General features: G+C 35.3%; 2 protein-coding genes across 3 annotated transcripts in view; one reads left to right on the forward strand and one right to left on the reverse strand.

The window, feature by feature from the left end:
- Window positions 1–1978, forward strand: part of LOC119601444 (clavesin-2-like) — an 80094-nt gene extending 78116 nt beyond the window's left edge. For both annotated transcript variants that reach the window (XM_037952382.1, XM_037952383.1), the window contains exon 3: window positions 1602–1978. In XM_037952382.1, coding sequence (XP_037808310.1) covers window positions 1602–1931 — 330 coding nt within the window. In that variant the 3' untranslated portion in view covers window positions 1932–1978. The remainder of the gene's footprint in view (window positions 1–1601) is intronic.
- Window positions 1979–17649: 15671 nt separating this feature from the next.
- On the reverse strand, window positions 17650–18150 carry LOC119601443. Its single transcript, XM_037952379.1, has one exon. It carries the CDS (start codon window positions 18148–18150, stop codon window positions 17650–17652), a length of 501 nt encoding a protein of 166 aa, XP_037808307.1.
- Between the last annotated feature and the right edge of the window lie 8300 nt (window positions 18151–26450).

The following is a 26450-nucleotide window of genomic DNA, read 5'->3' on the forward strand; positions in this document are numbered from 1 at the left end:
AATAGAAATGAAATTTATGCTTCTTCTTCCTCAATGATTGCTGGAATAAATTACTAACACATAAACAAGTTTTGACCAAATTTTGACGTGTTGCCATCACCCTTTAATGCACCGTGTTTTTAATAGATACATTTATCTGACAATATTATTGTTTTACAATCTTCTGACAATGATTTCTCTGACAACGTTGCAAGCCAAAATTATAAGTTCACAAGGTTGTTATACATTTTCTCAACATTTCTCTGTCAACAGTGTAACATCAATCTCCAGTGTCTTTGTTTCAATCCGCAGATGTTGTTCGTCGTTAAGGTGGGAGTACACAACACGCGTTGTACGCTGCAACACGTTATAGGCTTCTGTCAAAAAAATTGAAATAGTGTATTTTCATTTAACAAGTTACACACTGTAGTTTGTAACGCGTCTGCCGCGAAAAGTTCAACAACTTTCAACTTTTGACGCATCGGCAGCTGATTAGGGTTGTATTTTGTTTTGTGTAGAAGAGAAATAAACTAAAATGAAATAAATTTCACCAACAATGAAAGAAAAATATTAAAAAAAAACTTAAAATTTTGAATTTTAAAACAGTAATGGTCTTAAAAAACATTAAAAGAAAGATCAAAATGACGCGTGGTGTGTAACATGCAGCTTGTAAAGCGCGAAAAGTTTGAAAAGCGTAAAACGCGTTGCAGCCTCAACGCGTGTTTTGTACTTTCACCTTTATTGTTTTACACCCCTCACTTCACACATTTAACTTTCCCAAATTCTTTACACGGCCGTTACACGATAAGTTTTACCTTTTAAGTTTACCAAAAACATACATTTTTTTAGTAATACATTCATACTTTTAAAAATTGAAACGAAGTTGCTTTTCAATTTCTCTTTCCATCTGTTTCAATTTGAAATCAAGAAATCAGCTAATTATAATTTTTTGATTAAATTAAAGTTGTTCTTCTCTCGACTTAATTTTGTATATACATAGGTGCTTTTAAAAATATATTCAAATTAAATATGTTTGTGAATAAAATCCTTAGAACTGCCTGCAGTCTACGTCACAGAAGTAATTTCAAATTAATGTTATCAAGCAGTTTGTGTGAAATACTTACCAGAAAAACTTTTAGGTGTAACTGTAGGGTAACACTATTATTAACAAAGTATAACAAGTAGTCCGACTCTCATATATAGGAAATTACTCTCTCACATCTACATCTCACATCTGTCGTGTGAATTCGACTCTCTTGTGAGAAATTTAAACTTGTCAAAACACTCAAATGTTTAACTTACTTTTTTGACCACTTTTAAGGATTGTGCGCGAAATTACGGTTGTGCACAAAAAATCTGTAATATTTTAAAATAATTTTATCACACTTTTCGCACAAAATTTTCATAAACTAGAAAAAAAATATTTTTTTCTAATTATTGTCATTTAATTTTTGTTGTTGTTGAATTTTAATTTAGAAACAGAGTTTTAATTTTTGATATTGACATTTTTGGTATTGAAATTCCATTTTTGTTACTAACACATATTTAGAGTTAGGTAATTTTTCACTAACACATGCATATTTATGTTTAAAATTGTATTAATTTAAAATTATACTTTTTAGGAATTTATGCCAGTTAAATTTAAAGGAATCCATTTCATCGCTCAGCCATGGTACGTGGACTTCACCCTAACAGCTATAAAACCATTTTTTAAAGATAAAATTAAGAAACGTATTTATGTTCATGGATTTAACCTCAGCTCAATGCACAATCTTATTTGTAAAGATATATTACCTCCCGAATTAGGTGGTGAAGCACCCAATGTTAATCATTTTGATTGGTTTAATTTTTTAATTGTGTGCAGTCAATCATCAGACATTCCAAAGGAATATCGAATTATGAAAACAATTGTTTATACTAAATCTCCAATATGTATGAAAGAAAATATGTAATAAAACAAAAAACAGAAAAAACTAAAAACTTTTCTAATGGCGATGTTTTATATGTAAGCATTTTATGTATTTTTCCAATATTATGAATTTAAATATTTTATCAATCATTTTTTTTTTTTAATTTTGGAAATACTGGAATTAAAATTATTTTTTAATATTTTATGTAAAACTTTGTAATTAATAATATTTTTCTACGAAATTTATATTTTTTCTTCTTTTTCATCTTTTATTTCACACTATCGTAATGAAATAAAATAAAAATGATTGTTAATTTTCAGTCAGTCCAATATACATTTAGGTATATCTGCAACATTAAAAAGTCCCCTTTCATAGATTTCATACAGGTTCAATCTATATATATAATATTCTAACGTTACTGACTCACTGACTGATTCATTATCTCACAGCCTAAACGGTTGTATTTCATAAATTTTCAATCAATAATGATTGATTCTAGTCTCAATGTTACAGGAAATTCAAAAAATGTCGGTTGGAGGACGAAAATGTAAGAGATAGTCCCTTTTTATAGATTTTATATTTTATATTAGGAAATTCAAAAAGTATTACTAAAACAACAAAAAGTACCATAAAGCCTCTTTTTATAAATTTTCGTTCAATGTTTATATATTCAAAATTTTACAAATATCAACAAGTATCAGTTGAAGTACGAAAACATACCAAAATACATCTTTTATTTATTTTTGTGTTTCTTAGTTCAATAGTTTCAATGTTTCTAGGTTCAATATTTTAGAAAACTCAAAAAGTACCGTTAAAGAATGAAAAAGTACAAAAAAGTCCCCTTTCATGGGTTCTCATTTAGTGCAAAAATGACAGTCAAAAAGTGCTACACAATATCGATAAACAATACAAGTTTGTTTATTGTGCAATAATTGCAACAAATCTTTGCAAAAGTAAGCTAAATAAAAATACATGTCAGAGCGTTATTTTGATTTTATAAATAAATCCAAGTACTTTTTAAAAATTTGCTAAAAAAGCTAATATCCTCCGAAAACATTTAAAAAAATTCATTAAAAATGTTTAAAATATATAAAAACAAGTAAAAGTGTAATATTCGGCTATAACAGCTTATATACGCTTCTTCAAAGCATGTTTTTCCAAAACTTACTCATTTATTAGACTTGTGCTAAAATTTTATTATCGTGTATTCGTAGTAATAAGCACATTAGTGTGCATTAGACTTCGGAATACGATCTTAAGCCCCCTTCACACGAGCACACAAGTAATATGATCTGTCAAAATTTTGTGTAGAAGAGAACGGATGGGATCGTCTAAACGCAATATGTAATGAAACCATCACACATTGAGAGAAAATACGGATGGAAAATTTGACAGTCGTATGGCTCTCTTCATTTTTTGAAATGATTCAAAAAACAAGCAAGTCGCAATCGTGTAAACACAAAAAATATAAATCATATGACTTTTATTCTCTTTTTTGTCATACGGATGGAATTTCATTTTACTTTTTCATTAGACTTGTCGTACGTAAAGTGTGACCGTGTGAAGGGCCCTTTAATGGTTTGGGCCAAGGTCCGACATCTAATGATGGTGTTTCAAAACAAAAACAAAAGTTATGAGTGTTAAAGTCATTTACTGAATGGGAAGTTATATGGAATGGGCTTAAATATGATTCGATCCTTGCAAAATTATGTAGGGAAATTTATGTTACTATTAAACTTGCTTAGGTTGATTTTCATTGATATACTAATATTTCTATGCTTTTTATGTTAGTCATTTGCTGAAAGCGACTTTTTATGTGTGTATTGCATGGGGTAATTTGTATGGGGCTATGCGAAAACTTGATTGTCATATTTCCGATTTGCAATACCAAACAAACATCTAGGAAATATTTATGGAAAATTTTAGCCCTCTAGCTCTTTCTGTTCGGACCCTATCATGCTTTCAAGACAGACGGACAGACATCACTAGATCATATTAGAATTTAATATTTTTATACCCTCCACCACCATCAGTGGTGATAGAGGGTATATATAAGTTTGTCGTTCCGTGTGTTTCACCAAGAAATATTCATCTAAGACCCAACAAAGTATATATATTCTGGGTCCGTCTGTCTGTGTAAAACACGCTCACGTTAAAACTAAGCAAAGGAAATCAACCAAATTCACCCAAAATATTTATTATTATCCTAAGCCTTCGCGACGGGTAGTCATCTTGACGCGATGCGAAGGCTTATGTGTGATGACCCATGCAGGCCGTGCTGGTAGGGCTACCCATGCCAGAGGGGCTCATGACGAGCACATACTAAGAACTACCCTTCCCACGACTGGTAGCGTCTGTTTCTCCCCGATGGGGCGGCTACCAGTCCAAGTACTTGTCAAAAGATCTCTACTCATCCTTCGGATGTGTATCTTTTGACAGTACAGTCCGTTCGGGATCCTTAGATCCCTAAACTCCACGACGGTCCGTCTAAATCCACCAGCGTCTGTTCCCACATTGGGCGGCTTGGTGGTCTGCAAGCACATCATATGCAGAATCATATACTTGGCAGCAAGTATAAAATGCACACCGTTTTTAATGTCCAATGTCCGACAAGAAACCGTGCCCCGCGTATCCGGTAAGGGGCCTAATAATCTCCGGAGACCCTACCCCCACGGCGAAGACGACAGGCTGTGGAGAGTCGAGTGCTACTGCCACCCAGGTTAGTCCGGCGGAGACACCGGGTCGGGCTAGTCTGAATGCTACCGGCGCCAAACCCAAAACAAAAGCGTCTGCGGATTTAGGGAAGCCTGGATCCTGCAGTCGCAAAACAATAACAGCATCTGGCTCCAAAGCTGGATGCAGCAAAATAAGCAGCGAGGCACCTCTGGACGTCACCCCAAGTACCTCAAAGGCAGCTCAGGTCCGTATTGGCAAAATGCCGATAAAACCCCCTGTTTCGGGGACTACTAAGGCCACCAAAACCAAGGTAGCAACCCCAGTGCCGGTTATGCACGAGGGAACTGCGAACAAGATTTCGGGTTCTCAAACGGCATCTCCCAATGCCAACACGGCGAATAGTAAGACCCCCAGGCACGTAACACCAGCAAGAAGGGCCTTCCTACAACGGCGCTCCGCCGCCAAAATTCTAGCGCGCTTAGCTGGCAAGCCAGTTGAGTCGCTAAGTAAAGAGGACAAGTCCTCTCTAGAATGGGCTAAGGGAAAATTGGCCGTTCTGGAGAAGAGTCCCCCCCTCACGTCTAAGGACGCGCCTAAACGGCAACGTTCTGAGGAGGAGACTAATCTTCAGGGCCAGCAGCCCGGGACAAAACGTCCGAAACCGTTGCCCCCCAAGCCGCATGACAGGACCTCCGGTGAAGTGGTTGAGAACCAATTCACGCGTGCTGTCATCGACAGGGGTGACATAGATGGCGCTATGTCTCCATCCAGATGGGACATAGTGCGAAAAAAGCTGATGGGGGTGTTCTGGGAAGTTCTTAAACAGAACCCTGGTCCCCCCCCACAGTGTGAGGACGGCGGTTGGTTTCACAACAGAGTGAAGCTAATGGCCTGTTCCAACGAGCGCTCAGCTTTGCTCCTGAAGCAGGCTGTGTCGCTGATAAAGGATCCGTGGGAAGGTGCTAAGCTGGAAGTGGTCTCTGTGGACGAGATCCCACGAAGGCCTAGATCCACCGCCATAATTCCTGCGGAACCACATAAAAAGGCAGCGATACTGTAGCTTCTACAGGTTGGCAATCCGGATCTTCCAACTCAAGATTGGAAGGTCGTCAGGGTTTCTCAACCTGTAGGAAGCTCCAGAAGGATTGTTGTGATCCTGAACCAGGAGTCTTTGGCGCCGCTTCGCGAGAAACAAGGGAAGGTCTACTACGGCTTCGAGTCGATCTTCCTCCGTGTCTACCGAGGCGATGACAAGGGACTATTGGAACAGGATGATCCCGATCCTGACCAATCCGCTGCGGATATGTCTTGCGACGAGACTGACCTTTCGCTGAGTCAATCAACTTCTAAGTTGGTTAAGGAGGGGGAAGAGTCAGTTGACGAGGACGATCTCCTTGCCTCTGACAAGGAGGACGCCAACGTCACAGTGTTGCGTAAGGACAAAAAAGGAGATGGTGAGAGTAACCCAAATTAATCTCCACCACTCCAAAGCAGCCTCGGCTGCACTGCTCCTCCGAATGGGTGTAAGTGGGGAGGAGCTCGCCCTAGTCCAGGAACCCTGGATTCACCAAGAAAGGGTGAGTGGACTAGGCATGAAAAGCTTTAAGCTATTGTACGCAAAAGGATCTGGTAAGATTCGATCCTGTATAGTAGCCAAAAGCAGTCTCAACATCTTCATTCTTTCTGATTTCAGTGATGAAGACACCGTAGCAGCCATATGGGAGACCAGTGTAGGTGCTATATTGGTTATCTCGGCGTACATGGCTCACGACCACAGCGACCAGCCACCGAACAACCTGGTCTGCAGATCCATAGAGATGGCAAACTCGAAAAGCATGCCGATCATTATGGGGGCTGATGCCAATGCCCATCACACTGTCTGGGGAAGCTCGGACATAAACGCTAGAGGTGAGTCAATCTTTAACTTCATTCTAAGCAATAATCTTGATATTTTAAATACAGGATCCGAACCGACCTTTATTGTTTCAAACAGAAGGGAAGTTCTCGACATTACGCTGGTTAGTTCTATGCATCATGATAGGATAAGGGGATGGAGAGTCTCAAGTGACTGCTCTTTCTCTGACCATCAGTACATCGATTTTGAAATCGTAGTTGACAAAGTGGCCCCAAAGCCCTTTATAAACAGGAGACGAACAGATTGGGAAATGCAAATGGGGCTAATCTCACGTTCACTCCAGGATGTACCGATCATCGAAAACCGATCGGACATAGAAAACGCGGTTGAAACCATAAATCAAGCTTTCAAACACGCGACTTCACTGTCTTGTAAACAGAATATGCACAAAGGCAGATGCAGGCCCCCATGGTGGTCTGCGGACATTGCGAAATCTCGAAAAGAGACGCGCAGACTGTTTAACGAGGCAAAGAAAACAGGAAACTGGATTTCTTACAAGACCTCGGTTAATCGTTTCAAGAACCTGGTAAGAAATGCAAAGCGCAAATCTTGGAAAACCTTCTGTAGCGGCGTGGAAGGTTCTTCTGAGACCAGTCGTCTGCGCAAAATCTTATCATCTACTCCTCCTGTCCCAAGTTTCATTCAGAAACCTTGTGGCAGTTGGACGACCAGTAGCCAAGAAACCTTAGAAGTTTTAATGGCCACTCACTTTCCAGGCTGTCAATCTCCGGAAAACGGTACTGACATGCAGTTTACAGATCTCCCAGCTGATACAGGAATATCCATAAATGAAGATAAAATCAACTGGGCGATAAACAGCTTCGACCCCTACAAATCACCGGGTCCTGACGGTATAATACCTGCGGATTTGCAATACAATGCTGTCCATCTTATGCCTTGGCTAACGCGGATATATGATGCCTGTTTAAAATGGTCTTATATACCCGAACCCTGGACCAAGTGCACAGTGGTTTTCATTCCGAAAGGAGGAAAGACCTCTCACACGAAGCCAAAGGATTTTAGACCAATTAGTCTATCCTCCTTTCTTCTCAAAACTTTGGAAAGGATAATTGATCTGCATCTCAGAATACATATCAAACCTGACCATTTATCAGCATCTCAACATGCCTACATGAAGGGAAAATCTGTTGAGACTGCATTACATTCGCTAGTTTGTCACATTGAAAAGACAATAGCGCAAGGGGAATATACACTGGTTGCCTTCTTGGACATCGAGGGGGCTTTCAACAATGTTCACCCTGGGTCGATAACAACGGCCCTAACTGGTCTGGGTATAAACCAACCAATAACAGCTTTCATCAAGAGATTACTGACTCAGCGAATCATTATCTCCGAAATGGGAGCAGCAAATGTCACAAAAGTGGCAAATCGCGGTACCCCACAAGGTGGAGTTCTATCTCCACTTCTGTGGAACCTAGCGTTGAACCCACTTCTTATGGATCTTAGATCTATGGGATTTAAGGTAATAGCATATGCAGACGATGTGTCTGTAGTAGTATCTGGCAAATATCTGGATACTTTATCGCAAAGGATGGAGATTGCACTCAGGACACTCAGTACATGGAGCAACGTCAGTGGCCTTGGTGTTAATCCATCGAAAACGGAACTTGTTCTCTTCACTAAGAAGTACAAGATTCCCACCTTCACTCTCCCACGACTGAATGGGATAGAATTGAAGTTATCGGATAGTGCTAAATATCTGGGAGTAATCCTAGATTCAAAACTATCATGGCATTTGAACACTCAATCTAGAGTATCAAAAGCGGCTGCGGCCTTATACTCGTGTAAAAGAGCAATTGGCAAATCATGGGGCATAAACCCCAAGAATACCAAATGGCTCTTCGACATGGTAGTCAAGCCCATACTATTGTACGGTGCACTTGTATGGTGGAAGTCTGTACAAAAGGACTCACACCGCAAACGTTTTGAGGGAATCCTTCGCACATCAGCTCTGTTGATAACGGGGGCTCTCCGCACCACCCCATCAAAGGCTCTCTTTGTCATGATGGGATGGCTACCTATTGATCTAATGGCCCAAGAGGTTGCCCTCAACGCGGCTATTAGACTCAATACAATTGGTATGTGGCATATGATTCAGTCAGGTCACTCCACCATCCTCAATTGTCTAGGAGAAATTCCTGGCAATATCGACTATTGCATCGCCAAACCGTCTTTTGATAGAAGCTTTTCGGTGAATATCCGAGACGACCCAAATGTGATGGAAACAATCCTCCATGATGGATCGTATAAGGTTTTCACTGATGGCTCAAAATCAAACCATGGTGTAGGCGGTGGCTTTTACATAGCACATTCGGGAACGGAAGTATCATTCAAGCTTCCTGACCAATGTAGCGTCCTTCAGGCTGAACTATCAGCCATTAAACGGGCTGCAAACTGGCTCAGGTTTTATCGAATATACGGTGTTAATATTCGAATTTATACCGACAGCCAGGCAGCCCTTAAGGTTCTAAGTGGTGTCTACACGACGTCAAACTTAGTCCTAGAATGCCGGGCATCCCTTAACGAGATGGCGAAACATTCCACAATAGGACTGTATTGGATTCCAGGACATCAGCAAATTCCTGGTAATACCATCGCGGACTCTCTTGCCAAGTTAGGCTCCTCGCTTGCAGGAGAGCATACCGACCCTTTTGTCGGTATACCGCTTTCAACCTGCAAACGCTCGATACGTGAAAAACTATATGAGCTTGCGCAATGCAGATGGTCGACTGAAGCCACCTGTAGACAGGCAAGGATCATGTGGCCATCTTACGACCCACAAAGATCCCAAGCCCTTTTCTACATTCCGAGAGTTAATCTACGGAACTTAACGGCAGTGGTAACTGGCCACTGGCCTTTCGGACTCCATGCAAGAAGACTGAACTTACCCAGTAACGACTTCTGCAGGAGCTGCCAGGATGAAGAGGAAGAAGAGAGTATAACTCACTTCCTCTGTCATTGTCCTGCCCTAGCTGATCACAGAGTGGGTCTGCTAGGTAGCTATTTTCTGCATGACTTAGCGGATCTATCGGAGGTTGATATCCGAAAGATAGATTCCTATATTCGTGCGACAAACTGGTTCGGTGGAAACCAGAGTGATTAGGTTGAAGTGTACTAATACGCCGACCGTTCTCTCTCGTTTCAGGTATCACAAAGGGATCAAAATTCTGGACCCAAGTGTGTCCCCAGTGATGACATCGCGAGGACGACCTGCCTACCTAACCTAACCTAAGCAGTTTGGTATTGAAAATCGGTTCATAACGTAAAAAGTTATGAGTAAAAATTTCAGACTACCTCGAAAAAAATTAAGTTTTTTTCCTAATTCTTTTGAAGTTTTCTCAGAAACTACCAAAGACATTTCGATGAATTTTGTCACACATTATTTTTTCAGTATAATGATCAATTATGTTCAAAATCTTTACAATTGATCCAAGATTTCCCATAGCCCCCATACAAAGGTATATATTCCCGAAAATAAGTTTATCATTAATAACTCCCTCAAATATATCGGTATCAACACAACAAAAATTTGCACATGCAAATATAATATGAACAGAAATCATACTCTCAACGTAGATCTCAGTCGGTCCACATATAAGGTCCACTTCCGAAAATCACCTAAACGCACATATTTCATTGATAAATAAAGCTATTGTGATGAAATTCGATTTGAATATGTTTTGTGTACATACAAATCATTCTATCAAATTTTTTACGGATCGGTCCATTATTGGTCATAGCTCCCATATAAGGCCCACTTTCGAAAGTATAAAATTCGACTTGAATATGTTTTGTGTACATATAAACCATTCTACCAATTTTTTTCCTGGATCGGTCCATTATTGGTCATAGTTCCCATGTAAGTCCCACTTCCGGAAATCACTTAAACGGACATATTTCATTGTCAAATAAAGTTATCTTGATAAAATTCGACACAAATATGTTTTGTCTTTATATGAGTCACTCTAAGGTCCACTTACGAAAAGCACTTAAACGCATATATATCTTTGAATTATATAGCAATCGTGATAATGTACGACTTGAATATATTTTGTGAGCATATAAATCATTCTACAAATTTTTTGCCGGATCGGTCCATATACGGTAATAGCTCCTATATAAGGTCCACATCAAAAAAATCACTTAAACGCACATATTTCATTATCAAATAAATATATCTTGATATAATTCGACACAATGTTTTATGTATATATGATCAATCTACGAAATTTTTCCGGATAGGCCAGTATTTGGTCATAGCTCTTATGCATATAAAGTCCACTTCCGAAAATCACCCAAAAACACGCTCACTTTAAACTAAGCAAAGGAAATCAAGCAAATTCACCCAAAATATTTATTATTATCCTAAGCATTTTGGTATTGAAAATCAGCAAAATCGGTTCACAACGTAAAAAGTTATGAGTAAAAATTTCAGACTACCTCGAAATAAATTACATTTTTTTCCTAACTCTTTTGAAATTTTCTCTGAAACTACCAAAGATATTTCGATGAATTTTGTCACACATTATTTTTTTAAGGCAATGATCAATTGTGTACAAAATCTTTACAATCGATCCAATATTTCCAATAGGCCCCATACAAAGGAATATATTCCCGAAAATTAGTTATCTAGAAATTATATAGTTAAATGGGTTTTAATAAAAAGTAGCTTGCTGGTGGAGGGTATTTAAGATTTGACATAGCCGAATATAGCACTCTAACTTGTTACTTTAAAAATTGGCATAAAAACAACAAAAATTCAAAAGATAATTATTTTTTGCTATTAAACTTGAATATAACTGTTGTTAGTTATATAATATATTTGAAACAATTCACTTCTTAGATTAAATTTTATTACAATAAACATGTGGGCAATTCCATACGATTGTATGTGATATTTGCACATCTTCAGAGTGGTAATCCATAATTTTAAAATAAAAAACTTTTTAAGAAAATTTTTAATTAATGAAGATATGTTCTTGAATATCGTACATGACACATTTTTCTCCAGCATTTTTTAGTTTATAAAATATATATTTTGTAAATATATACATACACAGTGTGTAATACACACATTTAAACAAACAAATAGGAAAGTATAGTCGGGCAATATGATACAAAAAAAAATTTATATTGAATTTTACCTTTATGCCGATGTATTTAAGCAATTTATTGGGGACTTTTCATTGGGATTAGGGTCTATTTAGGGCCGATCACTACAAAAATCGGAAATATTATATATGTTTATAAAAAACTCTGCCGTAGTTATAAGCTAAAAAGCCAATATCGGAATTATGGGGGTTAGGTGAAATTCGTCCTTGGGCCGAAAACACGTATGATCCAAATTTCATCGAAATATCTTGAAAACTGTATCTTGCGTACCAGGTGTACTGGACAGCCACCCAGCCGGACTCAGAATGTGATTCTGAGTTGATCCACAAATGCATAATACCCTCCCCACTATGGCGGTGTAGGGTATAATAAAAAGGAGTAGGAAATGCAGTCGGACATGACTGACCTATATACATGTTTAAGCAATTTATAGATAAAAATAAAAAACAGATGTGATATGGGGACTAGGGTCAAATATGGACCAATCCTCATTCAATTTGGGGTGGGGTGGGATTTATAATCATATAAAACATATTTATGCCAATTTTTATCATAATACTAGTGCTCAAAAATATCTAGGAAAAGACGAATATGTGCTAAAAAGCATCTAGCACTTTTTTCTAAAAAATTAGTGCAGCCGACGAAAAAAGTGCTAGAATTGCACTTTAAATGCCGTTATGGCAAACACTGCTGTGCGATGATGAGAGTAGAAATACAATATTGCGGCTGCGGAGACGGATATTTTTTATATTGAGTTTTCACAACTTAAATCGTTGAAGAAATCCGCACCAAATTAAAATTTATTTTAATTTGTTTACGAATTTTCTCTCATTTACATTTAGAGTTGCCATGCCATTCATACTTTCCATGAACAAAAATTATGTGGTGAATAAATAAACTATGAAATACAAAAAACAATAAAATGGCTACAAATCCACAACCGCACTCCATTTAATTTACATTTTCTCTTGGAACCAGAAAACGCAACCGCATCCGCAGGTTTGTATTTCTACTCTGAATCAGTCAGTCAGTAACGTTAGAATTTTATATATCGTCACCTGAAACGCAAACGGCCCTAACTAACCAAAAATTCAAAATTTATTTTAATGTTGATTCTAATGTATTGCATCAAAACAAATGTCCACACCAAAAATTGGACTCTTCCAACAAAAATTATCGATTTTATTGCCCAAAAACAAAAGGCCCTATCTATAAAAACATTTCAATATTAAAGGTAAAAAGAGTGGAGGTTCTGAATATTGCGGCTATTAGTACTAACTATAATGAACTAATCAAGGGGTGGAATGTCTCCAAAGACTGTTCCTTCTCAGATAACGGCTACTTGACATAGTTGTTGAAGGTTAAAGCTTCCAAGACTTTTCTGAATAGAAGAAAAACTAACTGGGAGAAGCATGATACTTCTCTAAGCACCATTCTTTCTTCTGCTCTGAGAATAGGGAGCAGGAGTGATATAGATCTAGCCGCAAACTGGATTGTAAGTTTTCTCAGTGTTGCAACGAAAAGAGCCTGTAAACTATCAAAAAGCGTTAATAAGCTTCGCCTGGCTGCATCTCCTTAGGAGATTTAACTAACTACTCTCAAAATTTAATACGTACGAAAGTACGTGTATCTATTGATGGCTGAGCAATTAAGAGGTTTAATCCATACATAGCGCCGGCCCTGATGGTATTTTTTCGGGGGAACTTCAATATAATATAGATGTCGTTCCTTGGCTACGGAACTTATGTGGCTATACATGGCTTGGAAAGAATGATTTCTATTTGGAATTAATTCCCTTATATTTTTAATTCGGCTTTAAATTTTAGAATGTACCATTCTTCAAAATCATTCTTCGAATTAAAGATAAATTCCTTGGCTTTATATTCCATTAAATTCATTCCTAAGAGAATTCATTCTTTATAGGATTGAATTCAATTGAATGATCATTCTTATTTATTTAATTCCTTCTATTACAAATTGAATGTAAGAAACAAATTTTAATTTAATTTTTAATATACTTGCTTTTGATTTATGAACCAAAACATTCATTCAATCTATTCCAAATTGAATGGTTGAAAAATTATTAAATTAAATTTGTAATAGATTGAATTCAAACAAAATTTTTATCATTCAGATGGAATTTAAAGACCAATAGATTGAATGCAATCAAAATTAATTCATTCAGAAGGAAATTAACATTCTATAGGAATTAATTCATTATAGAATTAATTCATCTACATCGAAAGCTTTAAGAATTAATTCTAGGAATTAAATCATAGGGAATGGGTTTGAAGAATGGTTAATTCTTTAAAATATAACTCAATTTCAAAAGAAGATTTAGGGAATGAATTATTTTAGAGCTTTGTGTATAGCCTGTCTTTCTTGGTCCTATATTGCTGTTCAATGGACCATGTAGAATGTGATATTTATTCTCAAGGAGGGTGGTGAACTTCTTTTTCCCAGGCAAAAATCCCTTGTGGGAGAATAGACAACAAAAGCTTCGAATTCTATTAAATTTATTAACAGCCTCTTGCTGCTTTGGGTTATTTAACTACTTTATTTATTGAGTGTTAAGGAACAACTAAACTTATTTCTTAAAACTAAGAACCATAAAGGTTGAGATCTGATGATTATTTCATTAATATTAGAACAAAAACAAAATAACTCAATGTAACTCAGCAAAAAATAATGAGTACAAAAAAGAATATAAAAGGCAAATATAAACAAGTGAGAGTGTTATATTCGGCTGTGCCGAATCTCATATGCCTATAGTTAGTATTAATTATAAGAACAATTTGTGAATATGTATATTTTAATTAAATTAATATTTATTATAAAACGATTTAAAGAACTCAACAATACAAAAGTTTATGTTGTAATGAAAAATATTGAAAACTCAATTTGATTTATAAAATTAATATTTAAATGAAAACTTAATTTAATTTTTTTTATGTATAAGTATATAAAGTATATTATTTAGACGCCTACAACTACTCCCCCTCCAAAAAATGTATTTCCAATAAATTAAAAGAAACTTTTTTTGTTGTTTGTTTAGAATTACTAGTATTAATGTTTGAATTAATGTTGGTGTTTTCGGTTACTGCTGGTTTCAATCGATCGATAGGTAAAATTGTTATTTTATTGTTTATATCAACTTTGAAGTACTTTTTGTTCTTTTCTACCACTCTATACGGTCCCTCGTATGGTTGTTGTAAAGTTTTTTTTATTAATTACACGCACAAATACAAATTTGCAATCTTTTAGACCTTTTGGTACATGGATACCTGTATTAGTATTACAGTGATGGCTTATATTAGATCTTACATTTTTAAAATGATCTTTTAATGTGAACAAAATGTCAGAAGCATCAAAATTTTCAGAAGATGTTATTATTTCTTCAGGTAACCGTAAATTTTCACCATAAACCATTTCTGCGGGTGTAGCTTGTAGATCTTCTTTAAATACTGAACGAATACCTAGTAGAGCAATCGGAAGTTCGTTATACCAATTCGCTGATTCACCCTTAGCCATCAATGTTGCCTTTAGTTGTCTATGAAATCGTTCAATCATGCCATTAGATTGAGGGTGATATAGTGAAGTAGTTATTTTAATACATCCTAACATGTCTGTTAATTCAGAAAACATCTTAGAAGTGAACTGTCCGCCTTGATCTGTTGTTATATTCAAAGGTACACCAAAACGAGATATATAATTGCGAATGAATGTATCTACTATAGTTGATGCTGTGATGTCTTTTAAAGGATATGCTTCAGGCCAACGAGTAAATCTGTCGATTATGGTTAATATGTATCTATGTCCTTGAGATATTGGTAAAGGTCCAACAATGTCTAAATGTATATGTTCGAATCTTCCTTTGGGTATTTTTATTTCAACTACTGGTGATTTAGTATGTTTACTTATTTTAGATTTTTGACAGCTAAGATATTCTTTCGACCAGACATTTAGTTCTTTGCTCATTTTTGGCCAAAAATAACGTTCAGTTATTAATTTACGTGTAGCTCTGATACCGGGATGAGAAATACTATGTAATTTTTCAAATACTGTTTTCCGTAAACTTAAGGGAACGTAAGGTCTAAGTGTATTCAATGTACATTCACACCAAATATCCAAATTAAGAACAAGCATTTTTAGGAATTTCAAATTTAAATGTTTCTCTTTATCAGAAAGAAGTTCCGAAAGATCTTTATCTTTCAGTCGTTCTTCATATAATATTCTAAGGTTAAGATCTGAATGTTTATATGCTTCGACTTCAAACGTTCTTGATAAAGTATCAGCTACAACATTAACATCGCCTTTTATATGTCGTATGTCGCTAGTAAATTGCGAAATATATTCTAAGTGTCGTGTCTGTCTTGGACTTCTTTCTGTTTTTGAATCTAGAGCAAATACTAAAGGTTTATGGTCGGTGTACACAGTAAATGATCTGCCTTCTAATAAATATCTGAAATGTTTTATATTTAAGTATATTGCCAATAATTCACGGTCAAAAGTACTATATTTTGTTTCACTAGGAGTTAATTTTTTAGAAAAGAATGCTAAGGGCTCTGAAATCCCCTTATGAACTTGTTGTAAGACACCACCTATGGCTACCTTTGAAGCATCTACAGTTAATGTTAAATTTGCTTCATTGTTGAAATGATTCAACAAAACTCGAGATGCAAATGATTCTTTAATGCGATCAAATGAATTAAGAGCATCTTTAGTCCATTCCAGATTTTTATTTTTCAATGCACTGGTAATTATAGCATGAATAGGATTAGTTAATTCAGCTAATTTAGGAATGTATCTATGGTAGTAATTTACCATTCCAACAAATTTCTGAACTTGTTTAACCGTTTTTGGGTGTTCAAAGTTTCGAATATCTAATATTTTCTCTTCAGATGGTTTTATACCAGCATTCGAGATGTTGTGACCTAAAAAATCTATATCTGAAACACCAAATGTTCACTTCCCCGGTTTGATATTCAACCCATATTCTTCTAATCGTTGAAAAACTTTTTCCAAGTGATATAAATGTTGTTCATTGTCTTCACTATATATAAGAATATCATCGATATATACAAACACGAAATCTAAACCCGTAAAAACTTCATTTATAAATCTTTGAAATGTCTGTGCAGAATTTCGTAAACCAAATGGCATACGTTGGAACTCAAACATTCCGAATGGAGTTGTAATTGCCGTCTTAAATATATCTTCTTCATCAATTTTAGAAAATATATTTTTATCTTTTATGTTCATATTTAAATCGTGAATATGAGGTAAGGGATATCTGTCTGGTAAAGTTACTACATTCAAACGTCTAAAGTCACCGCACGGACGCCATTCGTTTGGGTCTTTCTTAGGAACGAAATGCAAAGCAGATGCTACACTTGAATTAGACGGTCTACATATACCTGCTTTTACAAGATACTCAAATTCTGTTTTCGCTACTTTATATTTTACGGGGTCTAAACGACGGGGTTTTGAAAAAGGTAAGGGTCCTTTTGTTACTAATCTGTGAACTGTTGAATGTTTTATTGGTTTTGTATAATCTGGTTCTAATATCAGTGAAGGAAACTTTATTAAAAGTTGTGTATATTGATTATCTACAGAAAATAATTTAGGAAGTGATACATTACATGAACTTGAAAACATATTAACGGACAAATTTGTAAGTGGATCGATTAGGCACTTATGTTTAATGTCTATTAAAAGACCATATATGCAAAGAAAATCGGCACCAATAATAGGTTTTGAAATATGCAATTATGAAAATAAATGGAAATTCTCGTCGAAGACCTAAATCTACATTAAGCAATTTCTTTCCGAAAGTTGCAATGTTTGAGCCATTTGCTGCGCTTAAAATAATGTCAGCTTTTCCATTATCATTTTTGAATTTTGATGATGGTAACACAGATATTTCTGCACCACTATCGATTAGAAACTTCATTTTATTATTTTTATCAAAAATAAAAAGGCGACTTGAATTGTAATCAACATTTCTACTGTTCGTCGCGGCAACAGTAGACGATTTTAGTTTGTTGAATTTTCATTCGAAAATGAACAAGGTTGTTCGCATTTTCTGGCTTGGTTACCAAATCTGTAATGAAAACGACAAAGCCAGTTTCCGTTTGGTGAACGACCACGAGATCGTGAACTACTTCTACTATATCTCCTATAAAACGGACGTGATTTTCGTGTTTCCAATTCCTTTTTAAGCGAACCAACTTCCAGTGTTAATTTATTTATATTTTCGCATAAAGAAGAGGTTAGGTTTTGAACAATTTGTTCTATATTAGAACTTCTAGAAGCTTGTCTGACACTACATATTTCACCATTGTAAATTACTTCCCATAATCTATCAGCTAGTTGAACTAATTCATTATGATCACTTATATTTGATCCCGTCAATGCCACATTTAAGCTTTTAGGAAGCTTACGTAGCCAAAGTTTGGTAAATACATCTGAACTAAAATTGGAACCAGCGAGAAGAGCTAACGATCTATAATATTCCGATGGCTTTCTATCTCCCATATCACTATCAGATAAAATTTTATCTAATTTCGAAGTTTCGCTTAAAGAGAAACGTTCGATCAAAATCTTCTTGAGATTTAACTTCTTGAGGAAGAGCTGTTATTATATATTCATATTTGGTTTGGTCTGCAGATATGCCTCTTGTTGCAAATTGCATTTCTGCGTGTACAAACCATGCTTCTGGACAATTTGTCCAGAATTGAGGGAGTTTAATAGTCGCAGCACATATGTCTAAATCTATCTGGGAATTCCTATCAGTCGATTGATTACCAAATGTATTTGGATTTAAGACAGTATTTGTAGTAATTAAACTAGATTGTGAATTTGTTGAACTTTGTGTGTGTGTACTTGTACGAGGTGGAGAGCGTGTAGTCATTTTGGAGGCGAAGTTTACAAAAAATCAAAATGAAGATTAAAATTGATATTAATTTAAGCTAATTATTTAATATTTCAGATTATGTGTACTTATGTAGGTATATCTAACGGATATTTAAAATTAAAAAATTAAATACTTAATATAAGCAGAATAATAGATGTTAAGATTAACTTAAGATAAATACTTAATATAAAGGAATTCTTTTCCTCGATGTTTCACATTGGTATTTTATTTAAAATGTTGTTGTTTGAACTAATCTGATCTGATATAAAATTTCCTTCGTTTTCCAACCGTTTAGATGAATTAGAATTGATATTTATATATATATGTATATTTTAGCAGGATTTGTAGATGTAGATTAAGAAGTTTTTGTTCTTGAGTATATTCGATTTTGAATCACTCCACATTGACCAAAATGTTCGAATTGATTTTTAATGATTTAAATACTTAATTCTTCATTCAACGTTAGTTTCGATTCAAATTGTTAGTTTTAATTATAATTATAAGAACAATTTGTGAATATGTATATTTTAATTAAATTAATATTTATTATAAAACGATTTAAAGAACTCAACAATACAAAAGTTTATGTTGTAATGAAAAATATTGAAAACTCAATTTGATTTATAAAATTAATATTTAAATGAAAACTTAATTTAATTTTTTTATGTATAAGTATATAAAGTATATTATGTAGACGCCTACAATACCCACCATCAAACCATATGCCTTAAAAGGATATTACTCATCAAATTATCTTATGAGGACCTTATATGATAGGGTTAATAATTGACCGTTTTTCATAAAAAAATTTTATACCAATTTTGGTTCATACAAAATTTTTTTACATCGAATATCACTTTCCGACACTTTCCGCATGAAATTGGGTAGGAAGATTTATGTTCCTATAAATGTTTTTTATATAAAATTTCATAACTGTTCACTTATTTTTAAGTCAGCAATGATCGTTAAAGTAATTTTTTTATGGACCTATCCTCAATACATTTGGTAGAGAGGTTTTAACTCGTATAAAAAATATGTATGTATGTCGAATTTCATCGCTTTTCTGTATTTTTAAGCCAGTAATTATTGTTTAAGTAATTTTTTGAAGGGCACCTTATATGGGGTCAATTATGAGCCGATCCACATAAAGTTTGATAGAGAGATTTTTGCATCATTGAAACTTATGTGTGTCGAATTTCATCACTATACTCGTATTTTTAAGCCAGTAATGAGCGTTAAAGTCATATTCTGAAGGGGACCTTATATGGGGGGTAGGGTCAATTATGGACCGATCAACATAAAATTAGGTAGAAAAGTTTTTGATCATAAGAGACTTACTTATGTCAAATTTCATTGTTATACTAGTATTTTTAAGCCAGTAATGAGCGTTTAACCGATTTTCTGAAGGGGCCTTATATGGACCGATCCTCATAAAATTTGGTAGGGAGATTTTGGATCAAATGAAACTTATTTATGTCGAATTTCATCACTATATTCGTACTTTTGAAACAGATTTCCAATTAAAGTTGTTTTTCGGTCGTCCACTTGTATGTGGGCTATCCGAAAACGTGGACCGACATTGCCCATTTTCAATACCAAACAAACCTTACCTATAGAGAATATTTGTGGAAAATTTCAATCCTCTATCTCGCTCCGTTCGGACTCTATCGTGCTTTCAACAGACAAACAGACAGACGGACGGACGGACATGGCTAGATCGTCTTAGAATTTAATAAGGAATATATATACTTTTGTGGGTCTATGACCAATATTTCGATGTGTTACAAACGGAATGACAAATTCTTAGAATTTAATAAGGAATATATATACTTTTGTGAGTCTATGACCAATATTTCGATGTGTTACAAACGGAATGACAAAATCAATATACTCCGGCAAGGCACGGCTACACGGCAAAAAATAATATTGGTTGAAGTCGCTTCAACATACTCCCGCGGGCGAATGGCAAATGCACCCTTTCCAAGGACCATAGATTATACAACCAAATTTGGATTTTTGTGCACAGGGCCCGTCATCTAAAGGAACTTCAACTTCATTAGAGAGAATTTTCTGGGCGATATCTCTACCAAGTACTCCATCTCGCCAGGTATTGTAAAAGAGATGACCTAGTGGATGGTATCGCTTAAAATGCATCATGAACGCACTGTCGTTAATGGGCTCCGATATGTTTACATCCAGATATTGATTAATATGTGATTTCACAATAATTTCATCTGACTCTTTATGGGAAAATGCTTGCTCTAAAAAAAATAGACCGCACTGATTTCCTCGCTTATCTGTCGTAGATTTACATTCTGGTAGCCATCTCGCTACATCCGCAAGAATATAGGAGTCCTCTACCTTTGGATTAATTACAAAGGTTATATACATTTTTGCTCCCCGATTGTTTATGTTTATTCCTACCAGTGGAGGTTGAATTAGCCATATAGGCTCTTTTCTCGATAGCGTAACGTAACTGTCTATCGAATCTGGTTCCATTAGGTTCGGAATTTGTTATACCCTACACCACTTTAGTGGGAAGGGTATATTGGGTTTGTGCTGATGTTTGTAACATACAAAAATATTCGTCCTATACCCACCTTAAAGTATACCAATCGGCTTAGAATCGATTAAGCTATCCGTCCGTCCGTCTGGCTGTCCATGTAAACCTTGTGCGCAAGGTACAGGTCGCAATTTTCAAGATAATTGGATGAAATTTGGCATGCTTTTTTGGCCCAAGGACGAAGCCTATTGAAAATGGTTAAAATCGGTCCATTATTTCACCTAGCCCCCATAGAACAGAACCCCCCGAAAAGGGCTTCTGAGCTCATAATTATGTTAAATATACAGGTATATCGATAAAATGCGGAACAACTAAGTTTTATAGAAGTCCTGATGACCCTGCCAAATTTCATAAAGATCGGGCCCCATTTGACCCTAGCTCCCATACAAAGTCCCCTTCAGAAAACTACTTGAATGTCCAAAATTAACAAAATAAACACAAATATCGCGATGAAATTCAGCAAAATAAAATATTATGTAAATATAAATATATTCACAAAATTTTATCGGGCTTAGTCCATATTTACCCCTAGCCCCCATATAAAGCCTCTTTCAGAAAATTAATTTTTCATCCATAAATTGCTTAAATATATCGGAACAAGGTAATATTGAAGATAAATGTTTTATTATGAAAAATAAATCACATTTAATATTCATAACTCGTGTAGGGTATCATATGGTCGGCCACGCCCGACTATACTTTCTTACTTGTTTTTTGATTGGTTTTGGTGATGATGTTGGAGTTGTCTGAGAGCCGCGCTCGGTTAATACCTTGTAGCACCCTTTGATGTTTGCACTTGTTTTACCGTAGTCTCAGGAAGAGTAAAAGCAGCATTTGAGTCAATTGCGGTAGGAGTTTCTAGGAGAGGACGATTCGCAGTCAATTTCAATTCTGTGGGCTCTAGTATGTTCCTTGGTGACTGGAGTATTTTCGACCTTAACTGCTACCAAGGCCTCAAAAAGAACATTGTTTAATGTTGTATCTTCAATCCATACCGGTTGGTTGTCATCCTCAAAACTGGAAGAAAGTGGGACCGTTCTTCACGATGTAAAATTGTGTGGTGTTTAGCATTACAAAACTTGTTGGGACCGTATTCAAAATAACATTGTTCTAGTGGAGTGCACCAATTACGTGAGTGATCAAAGGCCAGACAGTTAAGGCAATAACCCTTGTTTATAATGGTCAGTCGTTTTATTTCCATACTCCATTTTTTAAATCTGCGACAGTACTTCAAAGGCTGATTTAAACCACATATATGACATTTTGGTTTCCCGGTAATCTAGATTAGAAAAGAAAGAGATAAAAGAAATAGGTACAGTATAAATAAATATTGAGTGCAATTGAGATATCTTTTTTTTTACTCGATCAAGGGAAATTTAGTAAGTTAATTAGTTACATTTTTTAGGCGGATCATTACGGTTATTTGTTGGTAATAAACATAATTTTACAACAGGTCGCAAAATAGTACCGTTTCTAGTTCGTACTTCAACAACTCTTATTTTGCTATCACGCCCGTAAATGACGTTCTCCATAGAAAATTTATAGCTTACTACATTGATATTGTGTTGCTTATTTTGTATTCGAAAGTGCTTACAAACTTACACACACTCTGGCTTACTTTACACAGGGTATGGCCGCTTGAAAATGACACACTAACTGATATACTTGGTTTGCGATATTGTGTGTAGATTATACTTTTTTTGTAATATACTTGTGTGTGAAAAAGTAGCTATTCCTACATTCTTACCGATATACCTAGTAAGTAAAATTGTTTCTACAGCTCCTTTCTAGGTGGAACGCAAGGGTATCAAAAAGTATCTACAACACCTTTCTAGTTTAAATTGATGTGTATTAAGAAGTATCTAAATATGTATATTTTTTTTAAATGTTACCCAAATACATGTATCTACAAATTCATTCATAAGTATAAGGCCATTCCAATTATAACTAGATCATGATCCTAATTTTAAGCAATAAATTTTGCTTAAAATTCATCTAAACATTGAAAAAATGTTGATCCAAAAAATATTTTTCGATAAATTTTTTGTTGGTTAAATTACAGCACACTTGATTTTTTTATATTTTAATTTTCTGTTCTCATATACAATGTTAATCACAAGTATATTAAGATGTAATGCAAAAAAATTATTAAAAATTTAAACTTCATATCCAGATTTTATATACAAGTAAATGAAATTATAAGTAACACAAAGTAAAGCACACAACATTGGTTACAATTCCGAGTACTCTGAAAATTTTCTGTGGGGTTGGTTATACTGCTAAGTCGCCACTCTGTAGGTGGTAAAAGGTCTTCTTTTACTATAACTATATCATTTGGCTTTAAGTTATCTCGTTCTTTCTGCGATTTAAAGCGGCGTTGAAGCTCGGAGATATATTCCGTTTTCCATATTCTGGCCAAAAATGTTGAAGGGCTTTTATTCTCTCCCAGCGTTTCAAGAGGGGCACATTTTCTATTTGGGGTTCATCAAGAGCTTCGGGCAGAGCAGTAATCGGGGCTCCTCGAAGTAAGTGACCTGGAGCTAGCGGTAAAACTTCCGTCGTGTTTTCTGTTATTGGTGACAGTGGTCTCGTATTTAAAACTGCTTCGATACGAACAAGATGTGTAGAAAATTCCTCATAGGAAAATGATAAATTGTGATAAACTGTGATCTTTTTCAAATGGGTTTTCATACTCTTCACTGCAGCCTCCCAGAGTCCAACCATATGGGGTGCGTATGGTGGAATGAAAGACCAATTGAATCAATTAGAGCCTTTTCTGCTGACTTCAAGAAAATATTGTGGGTTTTGAGTAAGGCATAACTTGCTCCTAGAAAGTTTCTTCCATTATCGGAAAACATTGTTTTAGGGAGCCCTCGTCTCCCAATGGACTCAACGTTAACAATCTGCTTTTACGACTTAATGATTGCTTTTCTTTTAAATTATTGTAATCTTTGCCAAAATATATCTTGGGCAATTGAGATGAGTCGAATTTTCATACAGTTTATTTCTTCTGATGTAATGAACTTTTCAGTCGAAAATGGTTTTTTAAGGACGCGGTTTATAAATCGAATTCTATAGCATAGATTTCCCAACGCCTTTTCAAACGATGAAAATTCTTCAGGTAGTGCTGTAGTGTTTTTAAATTCCAGGTCTGTTGGATCAAAAGTACGTGGAGTTGGCCATGAAGTTTTGGCCAGGTGGGCCCATGCCACCACAATTCTTTATCTGCCAGGGGGAGCGACCACGTGTTCCTATATCTGCAGGATTTTCTTCGGTTTTTACATGCCTCCAGTGATGAGTACTTGTAATGATGACGATCTGGGCCACCCGATTTGCAACATAAGTTTTCAATGTATTAGGTGGTTTCTGCAACCAGCCTAATACTATAAACGAATCTTTCCAGAAAATAATTCATAGGTGAACTGGCAGTTCGTACCTAAGCATCGTATTAGCTTAGCAATCAATAAAGCTCCACACAATTCGAGCTTCGGAATTGTAGTCTTCTTAATTGGAGCTACCTTCGTTTTTGCAACTAATAATTTGCAACCAATTTGGCCTTCTAAGCTTTCTGTTCTGATGTACACATAACCGCAATAAGTCTTCTCTGAGGCATCACAAAAGCGATACTGTGCCATAAATGTGTAAAATACATGCCGTCTAATACCACCTTTAGCTCGCCTTGTTTGAGCTTGGCTTCTTCAAATGTGTGCCCACCGGACAAAATATCGTCCATGTATACTTGTAATACTTGTAATTTCGCCAACGTAGCATTATTTGGATTAAATCTTTTTGAAGTGTAGGACATAAACAATCATTCTGGGACAAACCACTTTCAGTCTTTTTCGAGGCATTGAATACCACTCGTACCCTTGTCGTTTTACTTTCGGGTTTTATGACAGCATGATGTGGAAGAAAAAAAGATGAATTTTCTTCATGTTTGGGCTCATAATATACAACTGATTAAATGTGATGTAAATCTATATACTCTTGGAGAACTTTCATATAATGTTCTTTTAATTCTGGGGATTTATCAAGAGTTTTTTCCATCCTGTGGTACTGTGCAAGTTTTTTCCATCCTGTGGTACTGTGCAAGTGCCATATTTTTTGATAAAAAAAAATTTCATTGGGATATGTATGTTTCTTTAAAAGGAAGCCAAACTATATAACGCCAGTCAGATTGTCTAGTTGTCATTTTCTGAAAATAGTTTTCACAAAAAACTCTCTGTACCTCGCTTTTTTCAACCTCTTCTAGCTCTTCTAGCAAAATCTTCTTAATGGCTCGTGAAAAAACAAATCCTATGAGTTATAGATTACTGTATGAAAGAAAGTAATCTCGTTCAGGTTGAGGACCTGACAAATACCATCCAAAGTAGGACTCTCTTGCTTCAAGACAATTTCCAACATTAAGTTTCACACCAACTAATCTCATACATAATCATATATGATTATATATGAACATGTATGAGAATGTATGAACATATATGGTTTCATATATGAACATATATGTGTTCATATATGAACATACATGAAAAATTTTATCATATATGGATGCATATATGGAACCATATATGGAGAATTGAATCATATATGGACGCATATATGGAATCATATATGAAAACTTGTATCATATAAGGACGCTTATATGAACACTTTTGTCATATATGGCATCATATATGAACATATATGGATTCATCCATAAATAATGTATGTATGTATGTATGTATGTATGTATGTATGTATGTATGTATGTATGTATGTATGTATGTATGTATGTATGTATGTATGTATGTATGTATGTATGTATGTATGTATGTATGTATGTATGTATGTATGTATGTATGTATGTATGTATGTATGTATGTATGATGTATGTATGTATGTATGTATGTATGTATGTATGTATGTATGTATGTATGTATGTATGTAGTATGTATGTATGTATGTATGTATGTATGTATGTATGTATGTATGTATGTATGTATGTATGTATGTATGTATGTATGTATGTATGTATGGTATGTATGTATGTATGTATGTATGTATGTATGTATGTATGTATGTATGTATGTATGTATGTATGTATGTATGTATGTATGTATGTATGTATGTATGTATGTATGTATGTATGTATGTATGTATGTATGTATGTATGTATGTATGTATGTATGTATGTATGTATGTATGTATGTATGTATGTATGTATGTATGTATGTATGTATGTATGTATGTATGTATGTATGTACTCGGGGGAGTTTTCCAGTTTTTTCCTACCGAGCGCGTCCCCGGGTGGCGGATAGGGGGTGGTGATGAACCATCTGTCCTCTCCCAGCTTTAATTTCACTTAATCTGAGGGAGGGC

Source organism: Lucilia sericata, unplaced genomic scaffold, assembly GCF_015586225.1.
Source record: "Lucilia sericata isolate MDLA Ls3-8-SP2 unplaced genomic scaffold, ASM1558622v1 Contig000164F_arrow, whole genome shotgun sequence".
NCBI lineage: Eukaryota > Metazoa > Arthropoda > Insecta > Diptera > Calliphoridae > Lucilia > Lucilia sericata.